The sequence below is a fragment of the Sprattus sprattus genome (genome assembly GCF_963457725.1).
Source record: "Sprattus sprattus genome assembly, chromosome: 14".
Lineage (NCBI taxonomy): Eukaryota > Metazoa > Chordata > Actinopteri > Clupeiformes > Clupeidae > Sprattus > Sprattus sprattus.
The window spans coordinates 31,695,893-31,715,206 of record NC_137912.1 but is presented as its reverse complement, the minus strand read 5'-3'; the positions used below and the strand labels follow the sequence as shown (position 1 = coordinate 31,715,206).

The 19,314-nt window shown below is 38.5% G+C and overlaps 1 protein-coding gene across 2 annotated transcripts; it reads left to right on the top strand.

The window, feature by feature from the left end:
* The first annotated feature begins 4,055 nt into the window (after positions 1-4,055).
* Positions 4,056-18,261, top strand: psenen (presenilin enhancer, gamma-secretase subunit). Of its 2 annotated transcripts, none has more exons than XM_080851496.1 (4): positions 4,056-4,148; positions 16,908-16,995; positions 17,108-17,212; positions 17,831-18,261. In XM_080851496.1, the coding sequence occupies exons 2-4, from the start codon at positions 16,935-16,937 to the stop codon at positions 17,968-17,970; spliced, it is 306 nt and encodes a 101-aa protein (XP_080707622.1). In that variant the 5' UTR covers positions 4,056-4,148; positions 16,908-16,934; the 3' UTR covers positions 17,971-18,261. The 2 variants fall into 2 exon arrangements, with proteins under 2 accessions (XP_080707622.1, XP_080707623.1); XM_080851497.1 differs by lacking the exon at positions 4,056-4,148 and adding an exon at positions 7,791-7,860.
* The last annotated feature ends 1,053 nt before the right edge of the window (positions 18,262-19,314 follow it).

Here is a 19,314-nt window from a genome sequence, read left to right as displayed (position 1 = left end):
CCAGCAAACACAACGCAGGTTACACTAGCAATCCGTGGGTTACCATGGGGTTTGCAGATTTATCTAATTTGGTTAGAGCAATGGACAGACACCAGGAATCATGTTTCACATTACATCTAGTCATAAATTAAAGCTATTCAGCAAAGTAAGGATTGACCAGGCCCTCAATCAGGTAGTTTCCATAAGCACTCAAAAGCACGGTAGCCAAGTAAATAAAAAAACTTGAGATAATAAAGATTCTAATTAGTGTTGTATTCAGCAAGAACTGGGATTTTGTGGGCATGATGAATTTGCTCTTAGCTAGTAAATGTCAGGTAAACATTTGTGTAACAAAACAGGTAATCACATGGAGGAGGGGGTGGTAGGAGTAGAAGAGCCGAAACAAGTATTGCAAAACAATAACGGCTTTCTCAAAACTGCACACAAAAAACTGAAAACCTCACACACAAAATGCTTAACCTGACACTCCCTTTGCAAGATGACTCTTTACTATCAAATCTCTTAACTGTTCACAAAATGCAACAGCCATTTTTTCAAAACACACACACATACATTCATTTAGTACACACAACTAAGCATTTGCTGCACACTACCAAGCATTTACAGCACACAGAAGTGCAAAATTGAAAACACAATCATCCGAAATGGAACACACCATAATGAATGACAATCTTGACTCTGGAATTTCTCCTTTTGTAAAAAGTCTCAGTGTAGGCCTACATTTTTCATAGTCAAACATAAAACAACACACAAATATGCAGCATAAAAAGTTTTATTTCGCTACACACATAGAACAGTAGTGTACTGTAAACCGTGTGATGCAGTTGTTCTCACAAACCATATTTACAATTTCAGTCTCCTGTTCCACCAAACACTAGATTGTATTGACATTATATTGTATACAAAATGCTTACAGTTTTTCTCAATTGCTTACACACATTTTTTGAAAGCATGCCTCGTTTTCTCAAAACTCTAAACACAAATCCCAAAACTACTATCACAAAATTCAAAACCCTTTATATCTCCTGCAAAATGCTACTTTGCTTTGAAAAAATATTGAACGTGTGTGTTCTTCCTCCACAGTGTGGTTCTCTTTCAGTCCTGCAAAATACAAATACTGTGAGCACACTATTTATATGCAGTATTACACTGCACAAGGCAAATAGATTTCGTACCTGTTCTCCATCCTGAATATTCTAATGAGCGGCTGAGATTTGGTTGGACCCTCTGGCCAGCCTCCCTCATGCTCAAACCATGGTTGAGCACATGGTCTACCACAGTGGCTCAAATTTCATTAGAGATGACCATTCTCCTTCTTCTTTCTCCTCCTCCTCCTTCTCCTTGCCCTTCTCATTCTCTTCCTCCTTCTCCTCTTCCTTCTCCTCCTCCTCCTCCTTCTCTTTATTATATTATAATATATTATATTTGACACCAACACGTTTTTTTGAATGGTTTTGAAAGAATATGGAGTGTATCACTATTACAGTTTTTCTCCATTGCTTTGGGTAATTTTACGAAACAGAAATTACATTCTCAAAACAACACGTGCAATTAAACCTCCAAACCACTGGGCACTTGTTCACAACAGATTGGAACTTCTCATTCCTTAAATCAAATAGCGATTACATTAGCACATATTTCAAATGATGACTGTTGCTTCTCAGTCAAGTCGTCGTTCTCTGCAAAACATGTTGGCGTAATTTCCTTGTGTACGTCGTCACCTGCACAATAGTTCACTCCATTGTCAAAATCCTTCAGGCACATAATACCATGAAAAACATCATGGAATATACTGTAATATTGATCTCTTGGATCATCGGCTTAGTTTTCAGGTGCAATTAGAACTTTACTAATCAAGGGGGAGATTCACACATCTGATCACCGATCACACAGTACGTTTTGTTAGCTGACAGGTCCTATCCAGGAGTATAAATGCTTCCATCAAATATCTAGAGCTTGACCAAGTTCAGTACAATTTATGAACATGGAAGCACCTGGCCAGGGAAACAACCGATGGCAACTGCCTGCTCGAGGAAGAGGAGGAAGAAGAAGAGGAGGAGGAGCAAGGGTGGATGTCCCAGGCCAGCGCGGGGGCAACATCACCATGTGTGCTGCTATTTCAGAGAATGGTGTAGTCACCCACATTCCCAGTCCTGGCCCATACAACACCCAGAAGCTCCTGGTGTTCTTGGACCGCCTGCACTCAGATCTTATCCCTCTACATGAGGGGTGTTTGGTAGGGCCTCACTTGCCTACATTTGTCATTGTGTGGGACAAAGTTAGCTTCCACTGAGGCCCGCTCATCAGGGCGTGGTTTGCTGCCCATTCAAGGATGCTGATAGTGCTCTAATCACCTTACTCCCCATACCTCAATCTTATCAAGGAGTTTTTTTCTGCATGGAGGTGGAGGTTCTACGAGCATCGGGCTCTAAACCAGAGGTCCCTTCTCCAGGCAATGGATGCTGCTTGTGTCGATGTCACAGCAGATCAGTGTAAGGGATGGTTGCGGCATGCACGCCAATTCTACCCCCGATGCATAGCAAGGGTGATGTAATGTTGATGAAAATCTGTGGCCAGACAGACATGAGCGCGAGGATGAGTAGGAGAGTGAGGACGAAAACTCAACTCCAGCTTTGCTTTACTTTCCTACTGTATGTGTTGTTATAGGAGTGAAGGCTATACAGAAGTTTAGTTTTGATGTATACTTTGTATTGTTTGACAGTATATTTTCTGTTTCTGTTTGGCAATTACTGTAACAATTTCCATGGCAGTATGAGTGCAATACAGTATGTGATAAAACCTTGTTGGCTTCTCTTGAATTCATCGTTTTTCTGTTTGATACACATATTCTGATAAGAAAACATCTACTACAGTAACCATTCAATGTCAAAGGACCAAGACAAGATTGAAATATGCACATGAGGGATATTTCTATGGTCCACTGCCATACTGACAAAACATCTAAATGTTTGATCTGCAGAGTTTAAACAATGCCAAAGGTACTATTCATTTTGGGGGCACTGACTATTTGTATGAGAAAATGAATTAGTTTGACTGATAAATTGCCTGTTTTTGGGAGAGTTATGACCTTTTGCAGGTGTGCCATAGTGTTTTGCTAAACCATCTAGCTTAATTTGGGGGAACTGACTGTTAATATGAGAAAATGATTTGGTTTTGAAGCTTAACTGTTAGTTAACTGTTTTGGGTGAGATATGACCTTTTGAAGGTGATATATGTTGTGCTGAACCATTAGGCTATTTTGCTATTAGGCTATTTTGCCAAAAAACTGTAATTAGTATTTTTATTTTATTTGTTTACTTGCTTTTTAACGTCTTTATCCGCATTGGAGCTCCACACCCAAAACAGTTGGTGGAGGTAACGCACCAAGTCAACCGCCAATAAATTAACAGAAGAAGAAAAGGAAGAAGCGTGGAGCTAGTGACAATGTACGCGACAATAGGCGGAAATATGGCGGCGAAAAATTCAAAATAAAAGTACACTTCACTTTTTCTTTGACAAATATTTCAACTACTCTAGATACATACACTGCTTATTGCATTTGCTTATGTTGTCATTTTAGAAGACTGATCTGGCAAAACATATTGGCAACACACACACAGAAATACACAGGTGCAATATGTATTGGGATGTATGTCATTCATACGTAAAAAGAAAAAAATGCTAGGTAGAGACAAAAAAAAAAAACGTGTCAATATATATGTATTTCCTTAAAGTACTTGTCATAACATTTTCATTTAACCCCCATATTAAGGATGCACAAATGGTTGTATTCTAAGCCACACAATTTGAAGTTCATCAGTAGGTGATTAGTCTATGCATTTCAGACAGGTGGAATGACTCATGTAGATGTTAAAACGCTTTTTCCTTTTGCAAATACATTTTTGAAGACAAAACCATTTTTGAAGATCTTTTTCATTTTTCTTATTGTATAATTTAAAACTCATAAATATGTTTCCCCTTTATTTTGAAAATAATTCGAATGGCGGCCTTATCTTAATTCTTGTTATTGTCGCTGGCTTCACTCTCAGAAGAATCGAGGAAACAGCTGAAATGTGATCGACAACCGAATCCATAGCCTACGTTACTGCCGTGATCCAACTACCAGTTATCGCTCTCAGTTGCGGAAGGTATGGTTTTTATTCCCTCTAAAAAGGTGGTTTCATTCATGTACTCCTCACTTGCATTAGCGTTACGTTATGGAATTCACAATACGACACAAATATGATGTGTAACTTAACTTGGAAGTCACAGATTAAGATATCAACATCAACCAACGTCAGAGTGGAGAATTGTTTAGAATGCAGATAGTAAAGCTATGGTGAGGTTAAATCCTGCATAATATTTTAATGGATACTGCATTGGTTGTAAAGTCAACAAAGCAACGCTAACAAACGTATGTGACGGCATTGTCTAGCAAATAGACTCTAAGTCACTTACGAATTTCTCAGGTTTAGTTTAGCTGTTAAACTAAACAAGCTTTATCGATAAGGTATTGCGAGTGTTCTTACCACAACAACAAAGTCATTACATAACAATTTTACCTCAAAATAACAGCTTGAAAATAATTTAGGTGGTACACTGATTTGTAATATGGACAATGTTGTTTGGGCCACTGGATCAGTAGCCTACGCCTGAAGCGCTTGGTATTGTGCTGTTGTAACTTTGGGATACAGGGTGCGAGTCCTCTGGCGAGAGCTAAATAATGCTTAATGGCAACAACAAACACATTTGCTAGCTAGAGGAAGCTAGCGCAGGATTCCCTGTATGGATATCACTGAAGAAGCAACTGATGGTAGACAATGGTATACCCGGAAGTAATTATAATGAATGCTTGGTTTAGACCAGTCACCTGACCGGAATGGAGAAACTTTGTATACCGGTTAGGGATGTCGCTGCCAAATGTGAGGACCCGCCTGATGTGAGTCCGCATGCGCAAACTTTGCGACACTATTGTAGTACAACGAGCCAGGTAATGCTGGTGGTGTAGGCTACAGCATGAAGTGGAATGACAAGCGCATTTGTTTACGTTTGAAATCCACCAAGGTTTATGATGTTAAGCTTCATGTTTATTGAATTATTAGTTAAGCAGTGCATTCATTAGCCTACTAGTAACAGTAATACAACATAGCCCCATATGTTGACACTGAGCCTTATGCTGTAAACCGTTGACAAAATTATAAAACACTACGTTAAATAAACCTACATTATGCGTTAAGAGAAGCCAGATACGTTGATATTAAACCATGTATGAGCATGCATGTCTTGGATAGTTTGCTCCTGAGCCTTCTGCCGTAAACCGTTTGTGTTTGCGCATGCGGACTCGCATCAGGCAGCGGCGGACTCACATCAGGCAGCGGACTCACATTTGGCAGCGACAAGGGATGTGCATCTCATCACTGAGGAAGATGCGATACACATCTCGACGCACTGCCAACGATCCGATACATAAAAGCAGCTGGGTCAAAGACGTGACGCTCAGTTTTCTGTGAACATGAGGATGAAATACATTTAAAAGTGTTAACATTTGAGAATAATCTATCAAATCACTTTGAAACATCATTTTCTTCAAGACCAAATTCTAAAAGTTCTGGTTTTATCCATTTTGGTGAGAATATTAAGAAAATAATGGTAAAATTGTCAATGTGGTGTACCATAACCATAAAATAACCATAAAACGTACCATAACCATAAAACGTAGTACAAAGTAATAAAACTTGCAACATTTTTTTGAAACTCTCTTCAAAATAGCCTCTGATATACTTTGGCATAATCTTACACTTGCACTTTTTAAAACTTAAGAATAGTTATGTAACATCATTGTTCGGAATATTTAAATTAATATGGGGAATCATGTCTGCCAAGTCAACCTCTTGAAATGTGAAGTGGTGTAACCGCATTTTAGGAGCCATTTTGTAAATATTGTGCCAGAAGATCATGTCACAGAGAAGACCCCTGAAGAACCTAACTGCTACATTTCAAGGTTAGTACTCTCTCTAAAATTTGACATAATTAAGTGTTATTCAGCCATGGTCAGGTGACATGTCAAGTGGTATGACCTCAGTAAAAATATAAATAAACCATAATACTCAAAGTGATTATATTAAATGTAAAATATGTTTTTAAATATTCACACCAATGTTAAGTGTTGACATAGTCATCCTAAATAATGCATGCAGATTTGGGTTTTACATTGAAATGTCAAATGGTGTAACCGGTTACACCATTTGACATCTTCCTGTTTGAGGCCGATTTGATCAATTTAGGGCCAAAAGCTTTATTTGTGATCCTGATTATACATTTTCTTATAGTTGAAATAGTGACTCCTACTGTTCAATATTAACAGCAGGTTTAAATGTGATTTTTTTTCCATGAAGTTTATTGATAGATACATTCTTTTGGATGTTTAGTTGTATTTATTTATTTATTTAATGAATTATGTATTTATTTCATTATTTATTTGTTCATTCATTCATACATTTAAATTCACATTTCTATAATATATTGTATGTAAGTAGACAGGATTTTGATATAGGTCTGGACATAATGTAAATGCAAACAATAAGCTTTCTATCCTCTTGTCCCCTAACAGGAAAAAGTGGCTTGCCATAGGCTGGTATGCCTCATATCTGGTAGGCATTCAGTCAATGGCCTTGCCAAAAGGTAGTACAGACATGCTGAACCTAACTCTTTCACTAAATCCGTCAGCGGATGACGGCCCTCCTCAGAGTATTGCATCAACTGATCAGTTTAGTCCTGTTTCTTCATTGTTTTGGTTAATGTTTTTAATGTAATATGAAAAATAACATGAGAATATATTAAAACATATAATTAATTTTACCTTGGCGACTACTTATTTGTTTTTCTGTGTCAATTGCTTGCTCTTTGGCTGTAGAAGCAGTATGGTCATTTGGTGTAACCGATTAATGTCAATTGGCGTAACCAGTATTTTTCACAAAAATCTCATATTGTACAAAAAAGTTAATATGGATGATACTTAAGTATTCCACTACACTGTTTTAATGTGTTTTAAAACCATTTTTACCCAAATGGCCATGGAATATACAGAAAACTTTAATGTTTACAACATAATGTCTTCCTCAGTACAATAAAACATCAATTTAATCTGAATTTTTAAAATAAATATAATAAAAAAAACGTCATGTGATATTTGAAAATCAATTACTTGTTTTCATGACTACACGTACATAAAATCTAGGAGGATGAAATATTAAATACTTGAACTTGTGTAATGGTTACACCATTTGACAATATACAGAGCCATTAGTTCTGTATTTGGTGAAAAATGGTAGAAATGTCATATCAAATACTATGAAACCAACAGAAATGCAAAATATACATTCTAACAGTCCTTGGGCATGGTGTTTAACAGGTTTAAAACATATTTTTTAATTGGCATCTTGCCAACCCTTATTTGTCACTGACCCAGCTACTAATGCGATACGATACGATTCACCCCTATTGCGATGCAGTACGATTCGACACAATGCGATTCAACAAGATGCGATGCAACATAATGCAATTTTATATGATTCATTTATTTGTCATACAACAAATCATTAAAAAGGTCTCTTTTGACAAAATATAACATGTATATGTATGTGGGTAAGTGTTCTCTGAATGTCTTTTTTTTTTTAACTATACCTGGCAGTCACAACACAGTTTGCTTCATCCTACACATGTGGATCAACTGCCTCACACAATTAATTGAACTTATGTGTCCTATTTTAAGGTTTTTCTTTAGGTTTTGAGTTGATCCAAATGATCAGGATAATGGAGACTAGCTGCTAGATTTCCTTTTCCAATTTAAGGAAGGCACAGGTAAATTCAAGTAACAAATAGAGAGTTTAGCTACGGTATATGGAGTATATTCTTACCTCTTCCTCCATCATCACCTCTGTTATTATCTTAAAAAATACCATGTTCTTGGTGCCGTGGTCTTACAAGAAAGCCAGGTCTTTGAAACGTGGATCAAGCACCAGTGTTGTGTCTGAACGCGTTCATTGAATGAAAGTTCATGAACTCATACAGGCATGCAAACTTGTCGCTTTTCGGCGAAATATGCCATTTACGTGAATCGTGTAGATCCGAGGAGTTTTTTTTTTTTTTTGGGGGGGGGGGATGAAGAACAGCTGCATTACTTTTCAGGTGAGTCTCGTGAACAGGGATTAAAGTATTCCGGCACAGTGCCGGATTTCCGGCGTGCAGCGTTTGGCTGCGGGAAAAAAGTCTAATATAATTTTTTTTTTTATATTGAAAACTCGTTATCATCACCATTACTTTCGAAGTTTATGAGTTCGTCTGCCAATGATATGAAAAAAGCACAACTCTCAGGCTGTCAAAAGAACATAAATAGCCAATCAGAAGTAGATTAGGGCGGGTCTTGGGAAAATGTGCTTTCACCACCGACTTTTCTGTATCGCTCTGCCTACGTAGATGCCAAAGTAGAGATACTGTCAGACCGAAGCAGAGTAAGTTCAAGAATCCTTGGGAAGATGCCCTCCTAGTTGATGAAGGATTGAAAAAGAAATGGCATTAATAGAAGAGATAGGGAAGGACGGTAAGCCTTTTGGTAGCCGGTGTAAGAAGTTAAGAGAAGCGGGTGCTCTCTTGTTGTGCTCAAGAAAGCTACTGTATGCAACTAGCGGGAAAAAGGTGCTTCCAGTGCTTCCACTTATCCGTAGAGCAGCTGTTCGTGCTATCCAACACACAACGCTTTTACCGGGAGCAACAACCACATCTGATGTTCCGGCATCAATAACTGCGTTAATGTGCCCTGAAAATATGCGTGTGTACGTTCATCGCAGAACACAATCCAGGCAAGCTTGCCCAACCCCTGGTGAATTTATGCCAAAAAATAGCTGAAGACAAAATTCCTTTGACTAAACTGTCAATATCCAATCAGCATGCCAGCTATTTTAACACACACGGCATAACACCAGAGTTTAAAAGACGTATTTCGGAAAAGCTAAAGCTTTCCTTAAATGTCGACGAAGCCACCAATACGAACCTGGACAATGTCCTCGTTCGTTTTTTTGTTGAAGATACAACGCAGTAAAAACGCAACACTTGCCAGGCAGGAACATGAATATAGCCAATGCCTCAGCAATTAGGCTACTGTATGCTAGAATAAAAGATGTATATTTTATTATACGATTATTTCTTCTGAACGAAGTAATTATGGAAATGTTGCAATATAAAACTACATTCTACAGCTCAATGTTGCTCTTTAACGGTTTAAAAAGTGAATCACTGTCCTTTTTCATATATCCTCAATGAAATGGTTGCAAATCCAATCTTCTTTCACTGACTGAATTTCACATACCCTTATAACATGTCACCTTGTGGTTGTAGGTCATCTTGAAATCAAAGCTTAAATCAAACCAAGGACAAAGCTTAGCATTTTTAGGATTTTTTTTTGCTTTAACCCCTGCGTGAAGAAGCGGCAATTTTTCCTGTCACGCAACCTTCTCACCTTTTTCACCCCTGACCAGTTTGCATGCCTGTCATAAGTTCATGAGTTCATAATTTTGGTGAAAGTGAACTGAACGTACTGTATTACTGCCTGATGAACGATACTGTGAGCGTGTTCATTCTGGTGTCTGAGAACTGCACATTCACTCTTTTTAATTTCGCTCAATAAGGTGCTAGATTTCTAGAGACTTCCTGGCGAAAAACACCGTTAATAGTCCCTTATCCTACTGTCTTTTCCTGTGAGAGCGCCGAAGTTGTTTAGAGGCCGAGAGCGGTATTGCAGACAGATAGAGATTTTAGAAAAGTTATAGACTTCACGTAGCCTGACGATGTCATACTCATAATTCTAGTCAGAATATGAGTCTGAGACCGGACCACTGGGCTGTGATTATGGGGCGTGTTTCAACGAACCAGGAAAGAAAATTCCTCTTCGCTGAATTGGATACCTAGAACCAATCAGAGCAACGTAGTATTATTACCATCTCATAGATTAAACTTTTACCTGATCCCGTAGGAAGGACGGCAAAAACATCTTTTCAATCGACAAATGCCTTGATCGCGTTTCTCTGTTCCTCTTTCAAAATGAATGCGCTGTCAATATCTGTTGAGATAAGCCTGCTCACATTACTTAATTAGCACTCAAGGCTAGAAGCTACCATTAGTTCTAATGTTTTTTTTTGTCTACGCTGTTAGCATAACCTTTCAATAATGGTCTAGAGTGCATAAGTTAAGACCTACAATCCTAGGCAACATTGGTGTTGCGTATACACAACTAACCGAGTCAATGTAGACATAAAAAAAGTCGTGTAGATACCTTAAATCATATCAAATATGTCCCACTAAGCTCCCGAGACGGCGCCATCTTTGTTCGATGTATACCGGTATTCTATCTATGTCTGTCCATCAACGTATAAAGCCCGCCCTTACAATTTGAATGGTCAGATCCCTTTTCGGGGCCGTTTAAACCCTCCCAACTAGCTCGACTCCAGACTGAATCTCCCAGACAAAAAATGTTGTGGGCGGAGTTCAGGCTGGTATCCAGGCTAGACTTCACGAGAAGCGGCCATTGACAGCAGTGGAGATGAAAGCGCATTTAAGAAACAGTAAGAGAGGTGGAATCTATCTAAATATAAAATGATTGGTCTTGTATTGATATTATACCGATACAAAAATGTTAGAAACGATGCATCGCGTTTCATCTCACATTGTATCCGCTCCACACTTTTTTGATCCGGGCCATCGCATAGTGAGCTTTTATGCTGGTGCATCGATGCGAACCGGTGAATCTTCCCATCCCTAATACTGATAAGTACTTGGTAGGCTACTTGTATTCCGACTTTCAGGGGGGAGGTCCTCTTGAAATTTCTGGTAACTGGTAACTGGTACTTAACTGGTAAATTATGACTTTTCGAGTACAACTGGAACGCACCATTAATCTCAACATTCCTACTACCAAGTTGGAATGTATAGGGTTCAAATAAAAAAAAGGAGTATATTGGTGTTGACAGATAAGAAGTCTGAAGGAGGACTGAAAAGCAGAAAAGATATAAACAAAAAATGAAAAATGTGCTCAACATGTCTCAATTTGTCTTTGCTCAACACGCTCTCCGTTTAACAAAAACTGATTTATTAATAACAATGTTGTACAATTAATATTCAAACTATTTACTCATGTGTAAGCCATAGACATACGTGTGTTTTTGGTATAAAACTCAAGTAAATCATATATATATCAAATATTCCTATGTTAAAAACAATTTATATTATGCTACCAATACAGTCAGCAGTACCCAATATTCAATACATATGTAAGGGATAATGTATAGAACGCTGGTCATTATCGGGAAAATAAGCCCCGACAGGGCAAACAGCACCCCGATGCGAAGCGGAGTTCAGTTAGGCTACTTATTTTTCTGTCTAAATAGGTTACAGTCTAAATAAGTTACTGTAAGGAACACACACATAGACCTAACTCGGAAGCCATGCACAGTCCCCTCATCTTGATGTCTCAATAACAAACGGCAATCTAATACGTGTTACTGTCAAAAAGATAACTGTAGCCTACTCTACACCCCGAGGGAGATGCATTCAAATACATTGTTGGTGAGACTCAGCATTGCACATTGATAATGTTAAGGACGGCCATTAACATAAACTGTCCTAGTTTAATACAAATGTATCTTGAAATATATTTGCGATCATTTCATATTAAATGGAGAGACCAGGCTGATATATGGTATGAAGAGGCTTAACTCTAAAATGACAGGGAAATGTGATTTGATTGCAGTGTTTTTCCATTGTCAAATTGGGCCTGCCATGAAAAGTTTGGAAACAACTGTATTAAACTGCTTTCATTAATTTGAGACTCACTAAGTGAGACCGTTGCAAGGCCTATTTCTGTCTGACTCATGGTATTTGCAACAATTTCAACATTCAAGTGTTCAGGGTCTTACAACAACATGGCTCTAGTCACTGAATCCGTATGGCGAAGTCATTTCACCTTGAAATGATATGAAGAAAGAACATTTTCTGAATATGTCTTCCTTCTCTCAGTCTCTTTCAAACTTAATTTGATTACTGGCTCAGCCTTGTGCCTAGCAACACAACACTAGGCTGAGCTCTATGTAAACAGTGGGTCTGCAACACAGGCCATAGTTTAGATAGATATAGATATTTTTATATAATAGATATTATTATTATTTATACTTATAAAACAATTGGGTTCTATCGCGTAATTTAGCTGTTTCTGATTGGACGAGAGACGTTCCATGCTATAGGTTATTCGTCAACATACCAACAGTTACGGGACTTTTCACAGCTAATAATAAATCACTCCGCCATGAAAAATTTGCGTTGATGATAACCGTTAATTCAAAATTCTTGGAACTATTTTTTGTTGCGGAGAAACAATCGCGAAATAAACCATTTTTAATCAATAACTTCGTGTTGAAATGTTAATTTGTTGACTGTAGAATTGTTTTATAAAAGCAATATAGCACTCGTGGGAGTGGGGTAGGTAAGGGATAATCCCACGGGTGTTGTTGCCTGCGGCCTCGGTGGCCTCGGCCGAACACCACCCGTGGGATTATCCCTTATCTACCCCACTCCCACGAGTACTATATGGGACTATGGTAATTACTCTAGCTTTGAGCTACAGTGCGTCAAAATAGAATCCACTACAACTCCGTTGGTCTGCGCATTGGTTTACAGGCCTCCCAAGCCAGATAAAGACTTTATTTATTTATCTGACTTTCTGTCGCAATTTGTACCATTACATGACCGTCTGCTGATATTGGGTGATTTCAATATCCATGTCTGTTGTCCAGGCAGACCCATTATCAGCAAATTCTGCCACGTCCTGGATTCCTTCAGTCTTCTCCAGCACATAAACAAGGCTACTCATGTACTCGGACATACTCTTGATCTTATTCTCTCCTAAGGGATTTTTATTGACAAATTAAACATCAAGGACGCTTCGTTCTCTGATCACATGCCTATTGTGTTTGATGTCACTCTATCTAACCCCATGTGTACAGTTAGAACCCCAGGCCGTTTTTCCCGTTATATTAACTCCCACACTGCAATCCAGTTCTCTGAAATGTTCAAAAAAACTGCATTCTCAACTGCTGATAGGCTTCCCTCCAACCCAGATGAATTGATTTCCCTCTTTCATTCCTCTTGCTCAGACATCTTAAACTCTGTAGCCCCCCTTAAATACAGGCGGCCCAAACTGACATCCCAACAGTGGTTGGATGAACCCACCCTCTCTTTTAGACAGGCCTGTCGACAAGCTGAACGAAGGTGGAAGAAAGACCATCTTACTGTTTCTTTTGACATTTTTGAAAATGCATTGGTGACTTATCAGGCAGCAGCCAAAAAAGCCAGAGCCAAACATTTCTCTGATATTATAAATAAACATTCCCATAGATATACCATAAACTCCATTATCAACCCCCATGTATCCCCAGATGCTGACACATCCACTGACATCTGTGAAAAATTCTTAAAATTTTTCACTGAGAAAATTGAAAACATCAGATCCCAGTTCAACCCCTCCCCATCTGACATTACGCCTGGCTGTTCAGGTGCTACAGTAATTTTTAACACATTCAAACAAGTTTCTTTAGAGGAACTTAGGGAGATTACATATGAAATCCACATCTTCCCCTCATGATGTTGTCCCCTCCCATATCATTAAGGACACTTTTGATACAGTTGGTCCAAGTATTCAAAACATCATTAACTCCTGCCTAGCTTCTGGCACAGTCCCTTCATGTTATAAGCATGCGGTCGTCCAGCCTCTTCTTAAAAAACACAACCTGGATGCTAAGTGTCTAAAAAATTATCGCCCCATTTCTAAGCTTCCTTTTATTTCTAAAGTGATGGAAAAAGTTGTCATGTCACAACTGCAACCTTTTTTAGATTTAAATGAAATATTAGAACCTCTTCAGTCAGGCTTTAAAACTCTCCATAGCACTGAAACAGCTTTGTTAAAGGTGACAAATGATCAGTTACTCACATTAGATTCTGGTGAAAATGCTATCCTGGTTTTATTAGACCTTAGTGCTGCCTTTGATACTGTGGATCACAACACTCTTCTGACCCGCCTTGAACAGTGAGTTGGCATTAAAGGCACAGCCCTCGAATGGTTCAGCTCCTATCTGAAACATAGGACTGTCAGTATCCATCAGTCAGTTCTTTTCATCCACTGCTCCTGTCTCCTATGGGGTCCCACAAGGGTCCATCCTTGGACCAGTCCTCTTCGGCCTGTACATGCTCTCGCTAGGGAACATTATCAGGAAACATAACATCTCATTCCACCTCTACGCAGACGACTCTCAGCTGTATCTTCCACTGAAGTCTAAGGACTCTTTACAACCTCTCCTGGACGGACTAAGACAGAAGTCATGATCTTTGACCCTCCCAAATCAAAACACTCTTGTCAGCAACCTAGATCACCTTGAACCTTTTGTTAAGTCCCATGCTAGTAACCTTGGTGTCATCCTTGATTCAGAGCTTTGTCTTGACAAGCAAATTTGTGCTGTTGTCAAAAACAGTTTTTACCAGTTACGAGTAATTGCCAAAATCAAACCTTTCCTGTCTCCTAAGGACCTTGAAAAAAATCATCCATGCCTTCATTACATCACGACTGGACTATTGTAATTCCTTATACATAGGCCTACCCCAGTCCCTACTCAACCGCCTTCAGATGGCCCAAAATGCAGCTGCAAGACTGCTGACGGGCACTAAAAAACATGACCACATCACACCAGTTCTTGCCTCCTTGCATTGGCTTCCTGTTCATTTTAGAGTTCAATTCAAGGTTTTACTGATTGTTTTTAAAGCTCTTAATAGGCAGGCCCCCAGTTACATTTCTGACCTTATCCATCCACACCAAGCCCCCAGGTCTCTCAGATCATCTGGCAATGCTCTCCTCCATGTGCCTCGGTCAAGGCTCAAGCAAAAAGGTGACAGAGCCTTTGCAGTTGCAGCGCCACGGCTGTGGAACCAATTGCCCCTGGACATTAAAAATGCTCCCTCCATCTTTGTTTTTAAGTCTAGGCTCAAAACTCACCTTTTCACTTCATCCTTCCCAGCTTCCTAACTCTCCGTCTGCTGCCCCATCTGTAACTCTTTATATGTCTCTTGTTGTCATTGCCGTCTCTGTTCCTGTTGCCATTGTTTCTGTTGATCTGTCTGTCTACTGTTGCTCGTCTCATATTGTAATTATTTGTTTACTTATTTTTACTTTATTTTATTTATATCACTATTTTTCATGTACAGCACTTTGGTCAGTGAAAGCTGTGTTTAAATGTGCTTTATAAATACATTTTACTTACTTACTTACTATTGCTTAATTATATCACAATATAAACAGGTAAGAACATTTATGTACATAAGACAAATATGTGACCACACATTTTCGGTGGGTCACAAGTATATTTAAGTTTTAAGTTAAAGTATTTTTTGTCTATTTTAGTAGACAAATACCTTATTTTGCCTTTTAACTCAGTTGAAAGTTGCTCCACAAACTGGATTTACTGAGGGATGACTAATGAGCAAACCCCCAAAATCTGAGGTTACTGTCAAGATATAATATGTGTGCAGTGTCGAGTTTTACACTTCCAGCTAGGGCTGCCGCGATTATTCGATGTGGTCGACGGTAAAAATTGAAGTCGATGCATCTTTTATTTTATTTTATGAATTTACCTTTTCAATTTCTAAAACGCTTCAGTTCAGTATAACGAATGTGCGTCTTCCGTATCACTACGTAATTGCTGCGTGTCTGACGTCAGTCTTTTTTGGCACCAGTCGTTGGTCGCCTTCAGTCAACGCTTCAGTTTTTGAAACATCATGGCGGCAGTAGTGGAGTCCGACTTGGTGGGGAAAGAGACGGAATCTACACGTTTCCAAAGACCAAAGGCGTCAAAAGTATGGGGTTTTTTCAAACAAGCACCTAACAAAAGGGTGGTTTGTGCACTCTGCAAAGTGTCGATGGCTTATCACAGCAGCACCACCGCTATTAGAATTTCCATTGAATACGTTTTTACGTTTTAAATAACAGAACATGTTTAGGCTAGATCTGGGCTTATTCTGATTGACGGTGCCAGTGTTTGTTCGTGCATGTTGAGAATGTACCGTATCGAAATATTTTATTTCTGCCATTATTTGAAGCACATTTGTGTGGGGGATGCCTTTAATACAATAGAGGTTTAATAGAAAGAACATTTATTTTGGAGTTGTGCTGCTGACTTATAACAAGTCCTCTTTTTTATTTATTTTTTCATCATGTTGGGAGTTGCTAGTTTAAACTTGCAGTTTTGCACTTTAATATGTCAGCCTTTGTTTACATTTAGTTTTGTGCTGCATTATGTAAAAATAAAATGAATGAACTGAGCTGAAATGGTGATTTTTTCTTTTTTTTGGGAGGAAAATGAATCGTTTAGATTAATCGACTAATCGATAAAATAGTCTATAGATTAATCGATAGAAAAATAGTCGTTAGTGGCAGCCCTACTTCCAGCTCCCCAATGGTAGGGCTTGCCTCAAAATTAAGTCATTATGTTTGGACCCCACTGTTGCTTTGTTTACAGTGGGCTTTCTTCTCTTGAAACGAAAATCACAGATTTTACTATGTGAGTAGAACTAATGAATGAACGATCCTTTTTGATGTGCATACTTGAATATTTCACTCATTTTCATTTTACTCACTTTTTTTTGTCATGAAACTTAATGAAAGGATATGATTTCAAGGATTATGTAAATGTTATCATCACAATGGTATCATAATGTGGTGTGACAACTAATAGAGACCAAATGTAGTTTTTGGAACAATATCTGATATTGTGTCTTTTCAATGACTGGCTGTTTTCATTTAACTTCAATTCAACTAGATTACAAGACATCAAGACGAAACGGAAATGAATCTGGAACGTGTACCTAATGAGGAAAAGCTCACCCTTTGCCGAAAATATTACCTTGGTATGCTGCATGTTTGCAAACTGGCAACTGTCAATTCTAAAGTAAAGTTGCTGAATGTCCAAATGAAGACACCTGCGTGTTAACCAAGAGTTCTACTTCTCTCTTTCCTCAGGAGGATTTGCATTTCTTCCGTTCTTGTGGCTGGTGAATGTAGTCTGGTTTTTCAAAGAAGCGTTTGTGAAACCAACATACAATGAGCAACCTCTGATTAAAACATGTGAGTGCCACTGACATTCTACACAAGGCAGTCACATTGCCTGAAAAGCGATTTTATTGCCAAAATGTGCTTCTAACCTAATGTTTGGAAATTGTGTTGTGTCTGATATGATTTCAATCCTATGTCCAGACTGTAGTGAATTAGAGCAACCATGTAGGTATTAGATGTAGGCTATTCTACATTAACATTTGAATCTGGACTATCTAAGCAGCTATCCAAATTAACGCAGGTTACCATAATAGGTTAGATTTGGCTGCAGCTGTTTGCCTATGCAATGTTTGTTGATGGCTGGGCTGGCCTATAGAATAAATGCAGGTTAGACCTTACCTATGTGTTTTTATATGGGTACAATACTTCTACCAATGCAGTTATGCCCCGTGTCTATGCATGATGAGTTGTTTTCAGTTTCCTAAATGCAGGAGGATAGCCTGTGATTATATTGCCTGTGAAAATACCCAAGATATGGTAGCCTCATCTGTTTAGAAACAGTGTCAACTGCTTTTACGAGCCTCATGTAGTATAAGCTTGGTCTGTATCTTCCCTTATCAGAGGGATATTTTCTTGTTTGAATTTGAAAAAAAAAAGTTATATTTCTGCTTTCCTATATTTCTTTTTCAGATGTAAAGAGATCAGCACTTGGCCTACTTTTTTGGGTGGCAGTGCTGACAACTTGGATCACAATTTTCCAGCATTTGAGAGCAGAGTGGGGAGAAGTGTCGGACTACTTGTCCTTCACCATCCCTCTTGGTGTGGAGTAAGAACCACGCCCTGGATCCTTAATCTAGTATCAAAACAGAATTTCTCTGTGAGGCCTTTAAGACACAATTACTGAGGACAAAATGATTCATGAATTCTCACTAACCATTAACAATTGGGACCAATTATGTAACAAAATATGATTTTACTTGATTTTCTGAGTTATTTTAAAATAAAATGTGGATAGACGGTTTGAAATCTTGCTAAATATAAAATGTTTTTGTGATTCATCAAGCTCTGATACTGTTTTCCTTTTACTATTTTATCAGTGGAGTTTGAATAAAGTGTATTATCCTTGCTTCAATAAATATTCTGTGAGGAAACATGACAAGGAAGAATGTCTTTGTTTAGTTAATAAATGGTTTGATCGAGTAGAGACTCCCCAGAGTAGTGGTCACACTCATAAGCATTTACTCATTTTGCTGCCCAATGATCGCAGATAACGGATACTAATAGACAGAAGGATTGGTTTTAAGTTTTAAGAACGGTGTCACACATTGTATCTTCTGCCAGATAGCCATCATCCTTACAAAGATCTCTATCCATATAGTCTACCCAAATATCTGAAATGTTTAGAAATCTTCTGACAGTTTGTGTTCGAAATTATCATCAGCTATAACGAATTTGACATTGAAAATTAGAAGTTGCTAAAGGTTGACTGTTGATATGGAAGATGCACTGGAAGATGAAGACCAAAGAAAGGGGGAAATATTTTTGCAGTTGGCCTACACCTTTCTGGATTAAAATGAATTCCAGCTCCATGATAGTGGTGGGCTGGGTCCATCTATTGAAAGTTTGCTAGCTAACAGGAGCGAGCTTGCTGAAATGGTCTAGTTTCTCTTGAAACAACATGGAACGGGTGGGACTCCTCATGTTGATTGGAAGTGGTCTAATTTAGCAGTTACTCTTTCAGATGTTTCTTGATTAGGCGTCAGGGCCTGCTACTTTAATATTAGGGCAAGCAAATGTTGCTTAAGTGCAGAACAATCAGCTGAATGAAATATGTGTTGCAACCATATCTCAAAGGTGAGGCAGATATTCTCCTTTCTAGACCAAGAGATATTGGATTTTTTTTTAGACTGTTGTTAGGAAAATTAAAATGTCACAGGGCCTACAGGCAGTATAGGGTAAGGCTACCTTAACATTAGCAAACAAAAGTGCATTACAGTTTTTCTCCATTGCTTTGGGTAATTTCACGAAACAGATATGACTTTCTCGAAACAACACGTGCACACCTCCAAACCACTGGGCACTTGTTCACAACAGATTGGAATTTCTCATTCCTTGAATCACATTGCAAATGTATTTGCACATCCTTGCAAGTACAATTGCCTACAGTTTGCACA